This window comes from Salmo salar, chromosome 01 (genome assembly GCF_965601325.2).
Source record: "Salmo salar chromosome 01, fSalSal1, whole genome shotgun sequence".
NCBI lineage: Eukaryota > Metazoa > Chordata > Actinopteri > Salmoniformes > Salmonidae > Salmo > Salmo salar.
Window position 1 is genome coordinate 132,413,136 of NC_138291.1, and position 14,319 is coordinate 132,427,454.

Genomic DNA, 14,319 nt, shown 5'->3' on the forward strand with positions numbered 1-14,319 from the left:
TGTGTGTGTGATCACCTTCAGTCCATTGGGTCCTGGAAGGCCCATCTTCCCATTAGGTCCCATGTCACCCTGAGGCCAGAAGGCGAGAGACACAAAGCCATATTAATGTCCTGATAATCTGGTCTGTAAAAAGCCAATTTAACTAATTGCTTAATCAGTGTTATTATGCGAGTTAAGGGGACTTCAGAAGGACAAGACTTTGAGCTAATGTGTTAAAGTGTGTTGACTCAACAAACTCTGCTTGAAGTGAGCTGAATTTGAAAAAGCTTGTTGAGTAAAATTACAAATTCATGTTTGCCTTTGGAAGGCAACACTGTCCAAATGTTGAGAAAAGTCAAAATCCCATTGCAGCTGGTTGCCTTACAATTGTTCATTTAATCAACAAACTACTAGAATTGAGCTGAATTTCAACAAGCTTGTTGAGTAAAATTACAAATGTACATTACCCTGTCAGTTATTCTCAATGTATGTTTGAGATAATAAAAATAATTGTTGGATATCCTCACTCTGACTGGATTCCAATAGGAATTACACATTACTTTGCAAGCCAGCATAATGTGACTATTAGACCACTGCTTTAGGGTGTACAGTAACTAGGCCCTCAAAGGCCTTATGATATATACTGTCATAAATATTTTAATTTTACACTGGGAAATATGCAAATAATGTTGAATAAATTCTCAAGATTAATTGAATGTTCACTCGACCTAAAATTCAAAAGTTGAGTGAACATACAACTCAACTTCAGAATGTATGTTAGTTCAGCTACATGCTATAAAACTCACAATCCTATCGCAGCTGGTTGCCTTACAATTGTACGTTGAATCACCCCCCCAAAAATGTACAATGTAGGTGACCTGGAACGTACCCCTTGAGGAAGGAAATCAGGAAGTGTTTCACAATTCAAAACACTGTAAAGTTTTACTTTTATGAGATTGAATATCTTCCAGCTAGTTCCTCCTTTCCTAGGTATAAGCACCAAAGACATAGATTGGGTGTATGGGGTTGAAGATTAATTTAATGACATTTTCATGCCTTTGAGAGCATGACGTTAGCTGGATCTGTGTGTGTGTGTGTGTGTGTGTGTGTGTGTGTGTGTGTGTGTGTGTGTGTGTGTGTGTGTGTTTGGCTGCGTGTGAATGCATGCTTTTTGAGTTTCATTCAGTTTGGAGGTCCCTCTAAGTTCTAGGATTCAGAACTGGGTGTCCCAAAAGAGAGTATTACTTTCCTTCTCTCCAGTGTGTGCTCAAATTTGAGACATGATCCAAGTCTTTGATGGTCATTATAAAGGAAACAAAGGAGTCTTATTAGAAAGAATCCTGTGCTAGATTGAAGGCCTGCAGATAATGTTGACCTATGAGCATTCAAACAGGAGCAAATGGGCCACAGCAACTGTCACAGGCTGGATCCCAAATGGTGCAATGGTGGGGTGGGGTGTCGGCTCGAAAATGGCAGTTGTATATTTACAAGCAAACAGAAATGTGGCTTGGTGGCAGAGGAAAGGGCTGCTGTGTTTACCACCAGGATCAGGTGGATGCCTGGTCAGACTGAGACTAAGGGCACAGCTGTAATTAGAGGCCCTCAGCATTTCCAATTATAGGCCTGGTGGTGGGTGAGGATAGAGTAGGGGGAGCTGCGAGGAACAAAGCGGGCGGGAGAAAACAAGGGAAACATTATAATCAGATGCAATTTCGCCCGTGACGGAGGAACTGGCTCTTTACAAAGCCAAATTTGAAAGGAATTCGAGGACACAGCGTGTGCACCCCAATAATCTCTCATTCCTCCTTTAGTGTGCACTTGTTCACTACTTCTCAACAATTGAAAAGCATTGGATTGGTGCTGAGGGAGTTTCCATATACCAGTAATTTCCTTTCAAATCCATGAAGGGAAGTGAACAAATGCACACTTGGGGAGAAAAGAGAGATAATTGGGATGCACCCAGCAGCTTCCTTGTTAGTCTCTGGGGGTTTGGTGTAGATTGAGGGCTGTGTGCTGTTTGGAGTGTCATTAAAAGATCCCAGGCAGGATAAAGGAAGGGAAGGCCATTCTGTCACAGGGCTTCCGAGATGACTTTGGGTCATGTCGTGTGGCCAACACAAAGCCACCCCACAGGACACAGACGTCAATTCAAAGTGGAAACAACGTTGATTCAACCAGAGTGTGCCCAGTGGTAAAATATGGGCCAGGCAGTATATGGTCTTCAAAGCCAGTGTTGGGTGGAAATGGATGTTGACACCTGTGCACACAAACCAATAAAACAAACATAAAAATGGTACACAGAAGCACAGACAGTTTATACTTACAATAAGTCCAAGAACTCCATTAGGGCCACGGGCTCCAAGCAAACCCTTGGAGAGGAAAGAGGAAGAGTGATTGTGAGAGAGAGAGAGCGCTAGAGAGAGAACAGGTTTCTGGGGTTATATGCTGGATCCATTTGTAAATAGCCCACCCGATCTACCTACCTCATCCCCATATTGTTTTTATTTACTTTTCTGCTCTTTTGCACACCAGTATCTCTACTTACACATCATCATCTGCTCATGTATCACTCCAGAGTTAATCTGATAGATTGGATTTACTTCACTACTATGGCCTATTTATTGCCTACCTCACGCCATTTGCACACACTGTATATAGACTTTCTTTTTTTCTATTGTGTTATTGACTGTACGCTTGTTTATTCCATGTGTAACTCTGGTGTTGTTGTTTGTGTCGCACTGCTTTGCTTTATCTTGACCAGGTCGCAGTTGTAAATGAGAACTTGTTCTCAACTAGCTTACCTGGTTAAATAAAGGTGAAATAAAATGTGTAAAAATGCTTTTTTTAACAAACACGCTCAGAAGAGTGTTTAGTGAAGACTAAGGAAGGGGGTGGTGGGGGACATTTGTGTGTGTGCGAGAGCATGCTCGTGCATGTGTGAGAGAAGGTGAATTGGGAGCTAGGCTCGCTGTCCGTCCTGCTGCAGTTTATGTAATCTCCAGGTTCCATCTTCCCTGGCAATGCGAGAAGAGAACAGTTGCAGCGGGACACAGAGAGAGGTTTGTTGACCCCCTGCCTCTCCCCCTCTGCTACATGCCATGCCCATTTCCTCCTGCCTTGCAGCCCATGATGAAAGGATCACTTTATTCTCCTCTTCTCTTTCTGAAGAGAGGAGAGATGGAGGCTAGCCTCGCAGGAAGTCAAGAAACTCAAACTAGCTAAATTCCTTTTTCCAGAGGAAAAGTGAAAATAAAGTCAAGTGAAAAGATAGAGGGACATGATCTGTGGAGATCTGCCCACCGGCCAAATTATTTCAGCCTTCATCAGCAAATCTGAGGTTGTTGTTGCATTCACCTTCCAATAGCAATAGCCTGACAGTTATTGTCACCCTTGATAAAGATGAGCAAAAAAGACTGTATAAAATAAATAATGCAAATACTGAGCTATACTGAACAAAAGTATAAACGCAACATGCCACAATTTAAAAGATTTTACTGCGTTACAGTTCATATAAGGAAATCTGTCAGTTGAAATTAATTAGGCCCTAATCTATGGATTTCATATGAGTGGGTATAGAGATACGTTGTGTGACCACCATGTGCCTCAAGCAGCGCAACATCTCCTTCTATTAGAGTTGATCAGGCTGTGGCCTGTGGAATGTTGTCCCACTACTCTTCAATAGCTGTGTGAAGTTGCTGGATATTGTTGGGAATTGGAACATGCTGTCGTGCACGTCGATCCAGAGCATCACAAATATGATCAATGGGTGACATGTATGGTGAGTATGGGGGTGTGCATCATCATGCTGAAACATGAGGTGATGGTGGCGGATGAATGGCACGAAAGATGGGCCACAGGATCTCGTCAAGGTATCTCTGTGCATTCAAATTGCCATCGATAACACACAATTGTGTTTGTTGTCCGTAGCTCATGTGAGGCCGGTTGGACGTACTGCCAAATTCTCTAAAACAACATTGGAGGCGGCTTATGGAAGATACATTAACATTACATTCTCTAGCAACAGCTCTGGTGAACATTCCTGCAGTCAGAATGCCAAACGCACACTCCCTCAAAACTTGAGATGTCTGACATTTTGTTGCGTGACAAAACTTCTAATTTTAGAGTGGCCTTTTATTGTCCCCAGCACAAGGTGCACCTGTGTATTTGTCATACTGTTTAATCAGCTTCTTTATATGCCACACCTGTCAGGTGGATGGATTATCTTGGGATGTAAACACATTTGTGCACAAATGTAAAAATAATTTGGGATCTTTTATTTCAGCTCATGAAACATGGGACCAACACTTTACATGTTGCGTTTATATTTAAGTTCATTGTATATTGTATGCAATTGCTCATTGAAAGAGATTTTGTTTAACAAGTAATACACTTTTTTTAAAGATATGGTTCAAAATTATTGGCACCTCTAAAGATTCTTATAAAAACAAATAAAATGTAATCTGCATGAACATTTACTTTTTTAAAGTAACTGTCCAGTGTTTTCAGATTTTTATGAAATAGGACCTATAATTACTTACAATATGAGTGAAATGGTTTTCCTTCCAAAGAACTGTAATTAAGTATGTTAAAAAGCAGCTTTTCTGTGTTGGAATGGTGTGGGTATAACCCAACAACTGAATGGTGCGAGCATTAGTGATGTGCGAGCCATAAAAGTAATGTTTGGAAAATATTTGGTGAAGTGGTAAAAGAGGATGATATCAGTGCCGGCTATGTTACTGTGATGACTGTGAGGCTCTATACAAATTCAACAGTCACAAGACGGGACTTCAAATAGGTCTATGCCATGTCAAGGGAACTGTAGCCTACTGTTTAAATGTGTTAAATGGAAACTGAAATCTGGACATTGACTGAGTCTTTTGGCGAAATCCAAAGTCCTCTGATAATACTAGTCCCGTGAGAATCGACATTCCTGTGTTTTGAGAGAAATGTCTGAGTTTGACAGGTGTTACTCACAGTTTGAGCAAGAAAACAATAACTGATTGAACTAAGTGCTGCTCATAGCCTATATATGAAAGCCCTACATGTATCAACTTTCACAGTCAATGCTTTTGTTCATAGATTTTGTGCGAATGAATTGAACATCGTAAAAGCATCACAAAAGAATATTTAGCCTCTGGTATAATGGACATTCTGGGGTAATAAATACATAACCAATGTTCTCTAGTAATACTAGTCCCATGCGAATAGGGCTATAGTCTTAATAATAACAACTCCTGCAGAATTAAGCATTTATTGCAGTAAAATTATACACTAAAATAGGTAATATTTGGACTTCGGAACAGGAGTGGAGAAATATTATTTATTTATGCATCTTGAGAGAATGCTCAGTTAGAGACCATCTATATAGGTGCTGTCTTCAAAATAAAAGCTGACAGTATTTCAGCTACATAAAATATGCATGGAAGCCAAACTGCAATCAGAAACACCTTGGGTCGTTTTCACAGCTTTATTTTTCCTTACAACTGGTCAAACTGATGCAATTTGGACATTTTCCACAGAAAATCGTTCCTGTTTTATTTTTTGCCATAGTCCCTAAACATCTTTGCTCCGCGAAAGATGACAAAACTTCACCGATGTCAACTAGATTGAAGCATTCATTATATCGATCTATTACATTATTCTGTTGAGCAAGGGTTTATTTAGCCTTTTAGGGCAACATAATGACAAAAGAGAAGCTACATGTATCTAGTTATAGACAAAATGTCTAAAATTATATCATAAATATACTGCTCAAAAAAATAAAGCGAACACTAAAATAACACATCCAAGATCTGAATGAATGAAAGAATCTTATTCAATACTTTTTTCTTTACATAGTTGAATTTGCTGACAACAAAATCACACAAAAATAATCAATGGAAATCCAATTTATCAACCCATGGAGGTCTGGATTTGGAGTCACACTCAAAATTAAAGTGGAAAACCACACTACAGGCTGATCCAACTTTGATGTAATGTCCTTAAAACAAGTCAAAATGAGGCTCAGGAGTGTGTGTGACCTCCACGTGCCTGTATGACCTCCCTACAACGCCTGGGCATGCTCCTGATGAGGTGGTGAATGGTCTCCTGAGGGATCTCCTCCCAGACCGGGACTAAAGCATCCGCCAACTCCTGGACAGTCTGTGGTGCAACGTGGTGTTGGTGGATGGAGCGAGACATGATGTCCCAGATGTGCTCAATTGGATTCAGGTCTGGGGAACGGGCGGGCCAGTCCATAGCATCAATTCCTTCCTCTTGCAGGAACTGCTGACACACTCCAGCCACATGAGGTCTAGCATTGTCTTGCATTAGGAGGAACCCAGGGCCAACCGCACCAGCATATGGTCTCACAAGGGGTCTGAGGATCTCATCTCGGTACCTAATGGCAGTCAGGCTACCTCTGGCGAGCACATGGAGGGCTGTGCGGCCCCCCAAAGAAATGTCACCCCACACCATGACTGACCCACCGCCAAACCGGTCATGCTGGAGGATGTTGCAGGCAGCAGAACGTTCTCCACGGCGTCTCCAGACTCTGTCACGTGCTCAGAGTGAACCTGCTTTCATCTGTGAAGAGCACAGGGCGCCAGTGGCGAATTTGCCAATCTTGGTGTTCTCTGGCAAATGCCAAATGTCCTGCACGGTGTTGGGCTGTAAGCTCAACCCCCACCTGTGGACGTCGGGCCCTCATACCACCCTCATGGAGTCTGTTTCTGACCGTTTGAGCAGACACATGCACATTTGTGGCCTGCTGGAGGTCATTTTGCAGGGCTCTGGCAGTGCTCCTCCTGCTCCTCCTTGCACAAAGGCGGAGGTAGCGGTCCTGCTGCTGGGTTGTTGCCCTCCTACGGCCTCCTCCACGTCTCCTGATGTACTGGCCTGTCTCCTGGTAGCGCCTCCATGCTCTGGACACTACGTTGACAGACACAGCAAACCTTCTTGCCACAGCTCGCATTGATGTGCCATCCTGGATGAGCTGCACTACCTACATTTACATTTTTTTACATTTTAGTCATTTAGCAGACGCTCTTATCCAGAGCGACTTACAAATTGAGCCACTTGTGTGGGTTGTAGACTCCGTCTCATGCTACCACTAGAGTGAAAGCACCGCCAGCATTCAAAAGTGACCAAAACATCAGCCAGGAAGCATAGGAACTGAGAAGTGGTCAGTGGTCACCACCTGCAGAACCACTCCTTTATTGGGGGTGTCTTGCTAATTGCCTATAATTTCCACCTGTTGTCTATTCCATTTGCACAACAGCATGTGAAATGTATTGTCAATCAGTGTTGCTTCCTAAGTGGACAGTTTGATTTCACATAAGTGTGATTGACTTGGAGTTACATTGTGTTGTTTAAGTGTTCCCTTTATTTTTTTGAGCAGTGTATATCTAAATCAGGCACCAAAAAAAAAATAATTCTGCAGTCTTCGACTGTAGCGTTTTTTTTTTTTTACATTTGAGGATTAGGATTGGGTGAGGACCTCAGATGTTCACATATAGTTGGGTGGTTGCGGATGGGTTATTAGAAATTGCAGGCGGGTGCAGAGAACAAACAGCTGACCCGTATACGGGTCATTAAAAATATTAACGTGAGAACTGCTGATTGGCCAGCTCATGCTCCTCTAGACTGTGGACTGGCCAGCTCATCCTCCTCAGGATCATTACATCATATCTATGAAGAAATAGCAAGTATTTTTTAAACCTTCAGTTTGATATTTTGAGTTACATAAAAAAAATTGTCTTCCAATTTATGCCTCGGCCACAAATACGAGTCTAAAACCATTTTGGGTATGAGTTAACAGAATATTACATTTTAAAAGTGAGATTTTCACTGGGCAGTTACTTTAAATTAACAGTATTGTGGATAGGGCTGTTGCGGTGAGAACTAATATCACACCGGCAGTCATGACCGCAGTAAAATTCCAGGTGACTGTTGCGTCACGGTAATATCCTCCTATTTTTTTTTTTTTTTGTCATACGCTCTTATCCAGAGCAACTAGGGTTAAGCACATTGCTCAATGGTCACTGACAGATTTTTGACCTAGTCGGCTCAGGGATTTGAACCAGCAACTTACGGTTACTGGCCCAATGCACTTATCCGTTAGGCTACCTGCACTCTGGACATGTGTTTGTAGTACACAACTTGCTAACGACTGTGTGATTACGATCTCCGTTGCCGATGTTAGCAAGCAACAAGTCAACATTCACAAGGCCGCAGGGCCAGACGGATTACCAGCACATGTAGTCATTGCATGTGCGGAACAACTGGCAAGTGTCTTCACTGACAATTTCAACATCTCCCTTACAGAGTCTGTAATACCAACATAACGCTACAGCATACAATGACATTCTAGACAATTCTGTGCTTCCAACTGCAAATAGTCTGGGTAGCCATTTAAATAGCTGTTCAGGAGTGTTATGGCTTGAGGGTAGAAGCTATTTAGGAGCCTCTTGGACCTAGACTTGGCGCTCCAGTACTGCTTGCCATGCGGTAGCAGAGAGAACAGTCTATGACTAGGGTGGCTGGAGTCTGACAATATTTAGGGCCTTGATGCCAATTAATGATGCCAATGGAAGAAAAAAAATCAATAATACAAAAAACACATGCAGTATCATAAACCTTGTCTGTCCATCTGTATGTCCAAAAAATATTTACAAACAAAACATGGAAACACAGTCAATCTCTTGGATCCTTTGTGGTCAGAGAGGATTTTCTTATCATTGTTGAAAAGTATCACAGTCCACATTCCCACTGAGTGAAAAGCCAGGGGAAGAGTGTGTATGGGAGTGTGTGTGTGGATGGTGTGGTGAGTTAAGTGCTCTTAAAGATTTCACTCCATTACACAGGTGAGAATGAGATAAATAGAAAAGTATTTCACTGGGAAAGAGGGGATGTGGTTGTGTACTATGTAGGACAGTGCCTGTGGAGGTTTTACACCTTCCTACATAGTGATGTGGGGTAAAGTAATATAGTATGCCTAGATAGAAACTGTATGGACCAATGCTGTGTGTGTGCGTGTTTGTTCACGAAAGGTCACTTACCGGGTCCCCGTCTGGTCCTGGTGGTCCTCTTTCACCAAAGTCTCCAGGAAACCCCTGGAGAGAGAGCAGCTTTAAAGCGTCAATCTGCGATTGGTACATCCATTTGTACTAATGCACAGTAGTTCTACTAATCACAGTATCACCAGGTCTGATTTAAAGAAAGTAAGAATGCTACTGCTAGTCTGGTCCCAGACCTACAAGTGCTCTGATGGTCAGAGCAGATGGCAGAGGAGTTGGCTAAAGCACATACAGAACTGGGACCAGGCTAATTTTGACCCTGACGCTAATGCTGCTCAGAAATCAAAAACAAAGCTTAAGGGCATACTTATAAGTCTGTTTTACATGAAGACATCATCCCAATCTTTGTTTGCCCTTTTGTTTGTGATTTTATTTTTTATTCACTCTAGAAAAAACTTGTGCTAGTACAATGCGTGCTAAATCAGGTTTTATATCTACAATGGGCTATCATACCACAGAGTTGTTGAAAACTTTTGCATTCTACAGTATTTCACATTCAAACTCAATTTCTCTTACATTGATTAATTTCAGGTCAGAAATAACTCTTACAGGATATCACAAATTCTGCCTTTAGATTATTATTGCACAATACACTTTCATTTTAGTCACAGCAAAGCCATTGCAGTAATTGTATAGCTTCTAGTAATTGTAACATAACTGAAATATAACATGACATATTAGTCAAAAACATCTTCCAATCAATTGCAAAATGACCCATTATTTGAAAGCACATAGCATAACGGGTGTGTACTGTTACCGCTCAATTTAGAAACAAACGGTTTAAATTTTTGACATTTATTTAACTAGGCAAGTCAGTAAAGAACAAATACCCCAGCCAAACCCGAATGATGCTGGGCCAATTGAATTGTGTACCACCCTATGGGACTCCTAATCACAGCCGGTTGTGATACAGCCTGGAATTGAACCAGACACCTCTAGTACTGAGATGCAGGGACTTAGACCACTGCGCCACTCAGGAGCCTGAGAACAACACAGCCAGCCAGTCAGAACTCCTGTTAGAAATAACTGAGTTGCTAATATGAGCTATGCTTAAGATAGGGGAAGCTACAACCTCAGAACACCCTACTGGCACAGGAGCAATGGCACTACACTAAACCATCCAGGAACACTTGATGTAATGGATGGGCTCTGCTCTTTTTCCTCTACAGTATGCCTTGTTTTAGAAGGCCAATTGCGAATGGTTCTTCATTCTTGATCGGGGTGGATGTGCAGAGCTGTGTATCATTAAATAAGTATTTTTTACCAGAGGGGTGTAATCTGCAGACAAAGCTTTCCTTGAGGTTTCATACTTTCATTCACACACAAAGGTAATTTAGTTTTAGGAAGCCTCTAAATAAATGTATATGACTTTTTGTCAAACTTCATAATATTCCAAAGCTCAAAAGGTATGTAAAGTTATGACACTTTCAGTCTCCATGAGTACATTAAAGCCATATTAAACATATTCCTGGACCTGGACTAGAACATTCTCAATAGATGCACTTGAGTCAAGGAGCGGGCTTAATCTGGGTTGGGAAACTGCTGCAAAGTGCACAAGATAATCCCATTTGAGAATGTCACTGACAGCACCTTAGACAGGTTAGCTGAGAATGTCACGAAATGATGTGCAAGCTTCAATGGGGCAGAAGTCTGAGTTGTGATTCTGGATGGCCAGATAGCTAGCAACAATGATAAGAAGCTGCCATGTGGGGAATCGTAGGTGGCTCGTTTCAACTAGGTTTATCTTGTTCTTGATACCATGTCTTGTTTTGACTGATTTAATGTCTATAATTAGCTAGCTACAACTGCAACAACATATTTGAGAGACAAGTGCTCATTGTGCACATTTATTAATATTTTCAATAAACATTGGAGACTAAATATTGTTTACATGTTGTCAACAATTTAAGCCAACCCTGTCTGTTTTATCCCATAGTTGAGCACGCACCGGTTTTGTTTCTAAACAACAAAGTCTATTGAACACCCCTCTAAGCCCACAGACAAGGAGAGTCATAACACACTCACCTAGCGCCACATCGCAAAAACTTAAAATGAGTGCATTTTACAGTGTCAGGAAATGAGCTGGAAAATCAGATGTCTACATTTTTATTTATTTTACCTTTATTTTACTAGGCAAGTCAGTCAAGAACAAATTCTTATTTTCAATGATGGCCTAGTAACAGTGGGTTAAATGCCTTGTTCAGGGCAGAACAGATTTTACCTTGTCAGCTCAGGGATTCAATCTTGCAACCTTTCAGATGAATGAAGAGATACTTTTGACAGGAAAATTCTGCCTGAGTGATATTTGTTGAGACTGCAGATTGTGGTTTCAAATGCATGGGGGGAAACACGAGTCCAGACAAATTGTACTGCCTTAATTGCCAGCCCAATGACAAATCATACAGTGATAATCGCTGCCTTATGGAAGTGGAAACAGACTTGTTGGGCCAAAAACACAACTCAAAGAGGCAGATTTGCTTTGAAGAGAGACATGATTTTTTCCCAACTCATTTAATGTTTTGAATTATGCCAGGTAGCCCTTTTCTTATGCCATTGTGTCTGCAAAACTACATAACATTACTTTCGAGGAGTGTACTCTGTCAATCTGATTACTCTGGAGCTCAGTAAAAACTCATTTACACAGGTCTTCAGTCTGCAACACACAATACTACACCAGAGGCTAAGCAAACTCACTGAATAAATGAAGCCCAAAAATGGCATCTTAAATTGAAAATAACTTGAGTATCCAAATCTACCAAACTAAACATGATTTGATTGGTTAAAATGTAAAGGTCTCTGGGACTGTAGCTGAGCAGTACTCCAAGAGGGCAAGCAATCTGTCTTAAGGCTTGTACACATCGCAACGAAAGTGGATCTAGCATTCGTCTGCCGTGTTTTAGGGACCACCCTAAGGCATCAGATTTTTCCTGTGATTCCACATGAAAAATGGGTGCGTACTCGATTCGCAAATTTGTTTGAGATCCTAAGTACTCTCTGCCAGCAAATGTCTGAGCCTTTAGGGATCCCCACACCCCGAATTAAAATGTCAATGTGTTGTAAATGCAATCTCTGGTAAAACTTTACTTAAATCCTGCAGGTACCCTACATGATCAAAAGTATGTGGACACATCTTGGACGATCTCATTCTAAAATCATGGGTATTAATGTGGAGTTGGTCACCCCCTTTGCTGCTATAACAGCCTCCACTCTTTTTTTCTCCCCAATTTTGTGGTATCCAATTGGTAGTTAGTCTTGTCTCATCGCTGCAACTCCCGTACGGACTCGGGAGAGGCGAATGTCGAGAGCCGTGCATCCTCTGACACACAACCCAGCCAAGCCGCACTGCTTCTTGACACAATGCCCGCTTAACCCGGAAGCCAGCCGCACCAATGTGTCGGAGGAAACACCGTGCACCTGGAGACCGTGTCAGCGTGCACTGCGCCCTGCCTGCCACAGGAGTCGCAAAATGTGCATGTATGTGTGAGTGAGTGAGCGAGTGAGTACATACACTGCGATTATGTGCATTTTGTTTCTATGTGGATATAATGTATCATTGTCACAGGACAACATCAGAATTCTCTGCAGGCACAGATCATCTTTCCACTCTGTCTGTAAAACTAAACAGCCTCTGCCAGCAAGTATTACATTTCGGCAAACAATTGTTAGATTGTGAGAACAGAGTTTAACAGTTAAGTCTGCTGAACCTGAAAAGTGAATCTGCGTACAGAGAATGGCTTTACCACTTGACATACTGTAAGTGAGGCAGTCAAAGATCCCTAGGGAATAGCTGACCTCTAGATGCAGAGGGGAAGAGAGCATGCACACACAAAAAACTGTACATATGCCAAAACAAAGAAAATGCCTACACATACAAACGCTCCCTCATGAATGCATGTGCATGCATACTATACACACATCCCCACTTAAAAGCTACCACATAAATAATAACCTCATTGGAGAATTGTTTTTTCTAAGCAGCTAGCGCTTCAACAGTGGCTTGCGTGTGTTGAGTTTCTTTGTAAGTCTTATTTACTTAAAGCCAATAGGCAGCAGCTGCATTGGCTTTCAGTACTTCAGATGTGCAGAGGTATGGAACGATGCCCACGTGAGACTCCAGCGCACAACCTGCCATCAGAAAGAGCAGGCGGATCACCACCGCAGTGAGGCTCCCATGTTCCATCCTGGTAATCGCGTTTGGCTCTCCACCAGGAAGCTCTATAAATAAAAACTTGACAGAAAAATGTTTCTCCTCTTTGACAGTGCATTTGTCAGTTCTTCCCTTCATTACTAGAGAGTGATTAGCCGATTTTTAGGGGCCTGTACTCCTGAAGTTGTTTGTGTACTTGCCAGTTAGCTAGCAGTTCTCAGCTGTTAGCAGCCAATAGCTAGCAGTTTCTTAGTCATTACAAATAAGTCAAGTACTGAATTATTTAATGTACCAAATCAAGCATTAAACCTCGTAAACAATTCATTTAGACCTTGCGTTTGAAACCGGTGTTGATTTAATGAAATGTGTGCAGATGCCCAGCTATTAAAAGGGACAGGCAGCTATTTGAGACTGCGTTTAGTTTAAGTTTTGCAGTCTCGGCATTGACCCTCTTGACTCTAGACATATGCTGCTGCTACTGCTTATCTATCTATCCTGTTGCCTAGTCACTTTACCCCTACCTACAGTATATGTACATATCTACCTTAATTACCTCATACTCTTGCACATCGCCTCGGTACTGGTACCCTGTGTATATAGTATATACTAGTTATCGTTACACATTGTGTATTTATTCCTCGTTATTTTTCTATTTCTTTCTTTGAATTGTTGGGATAAGTAAGTAAGTATTTCACTGTTAGTCTACACCTGTTTACAAAACGTGACAAATAAAATGTTTTGAAAGACAGACTCACACATAAACAAAACCTACAGGTGGTCCAAGATGGCGTAGCAGTCGGACATGTGTCTTTGTCTTGTCCCGTGTATATATCGTTCTATTTGTATATATTTCTCTCACTTTCCATCTACGGACTGAATATACTGCAACCCGCCTCACCCAATGTGGTACGGATCTGCTATTTTTATACTTTAGAACCGGAACCCCCTTCAGGAGCTAGCCAGCTAACTAGCTACTAGCACGTAGTCAGTTTGCCACTGCTAGCGGTCCTCACCGTTAACTCGGACATCAGCCAGCCTCAACCTGGTCAATTCCTGCCAGTCTGAACAGCGCGATATCAACCCAGAGCATATCTGCCTACTTTTTCTCTACCACATCTCCAGATTCCTACCGCAAGC

The 14,319-nt window shown here is 41.8% G+C and overlaps 1 protein-coding gene across 1 annotated transcript in view; it reads right to left on the reverse strand.

Annotated features, from left to right (window-relative positions):
- The window catches only part of col27a1a (collagen, type XXVII, alpha 1a), a 365,335-nt gene that overhangs the window by 203,869 nt on the left and 147,147 nt on the right, over positions 1-14,319 (reverse strand). Inside the window, exons 13-15 of the mRNA XM_045688056.2 lie at positions 9,018-9,071; positions 2,304-2,348; positions 16-69 (exon numbers count right to left, since the gene is read on the reverse strand). Coding sequence (XP_045544012.1) covers positions 16-69; positions 2,304-2,348; positions 9,018-9,071 — 153 coding nt within the window. The remainder of the gene's footprint in view (positions 1-15; positions 70-2,303; positions 2,349-9,017; positions 9,072-14,319) is intronic.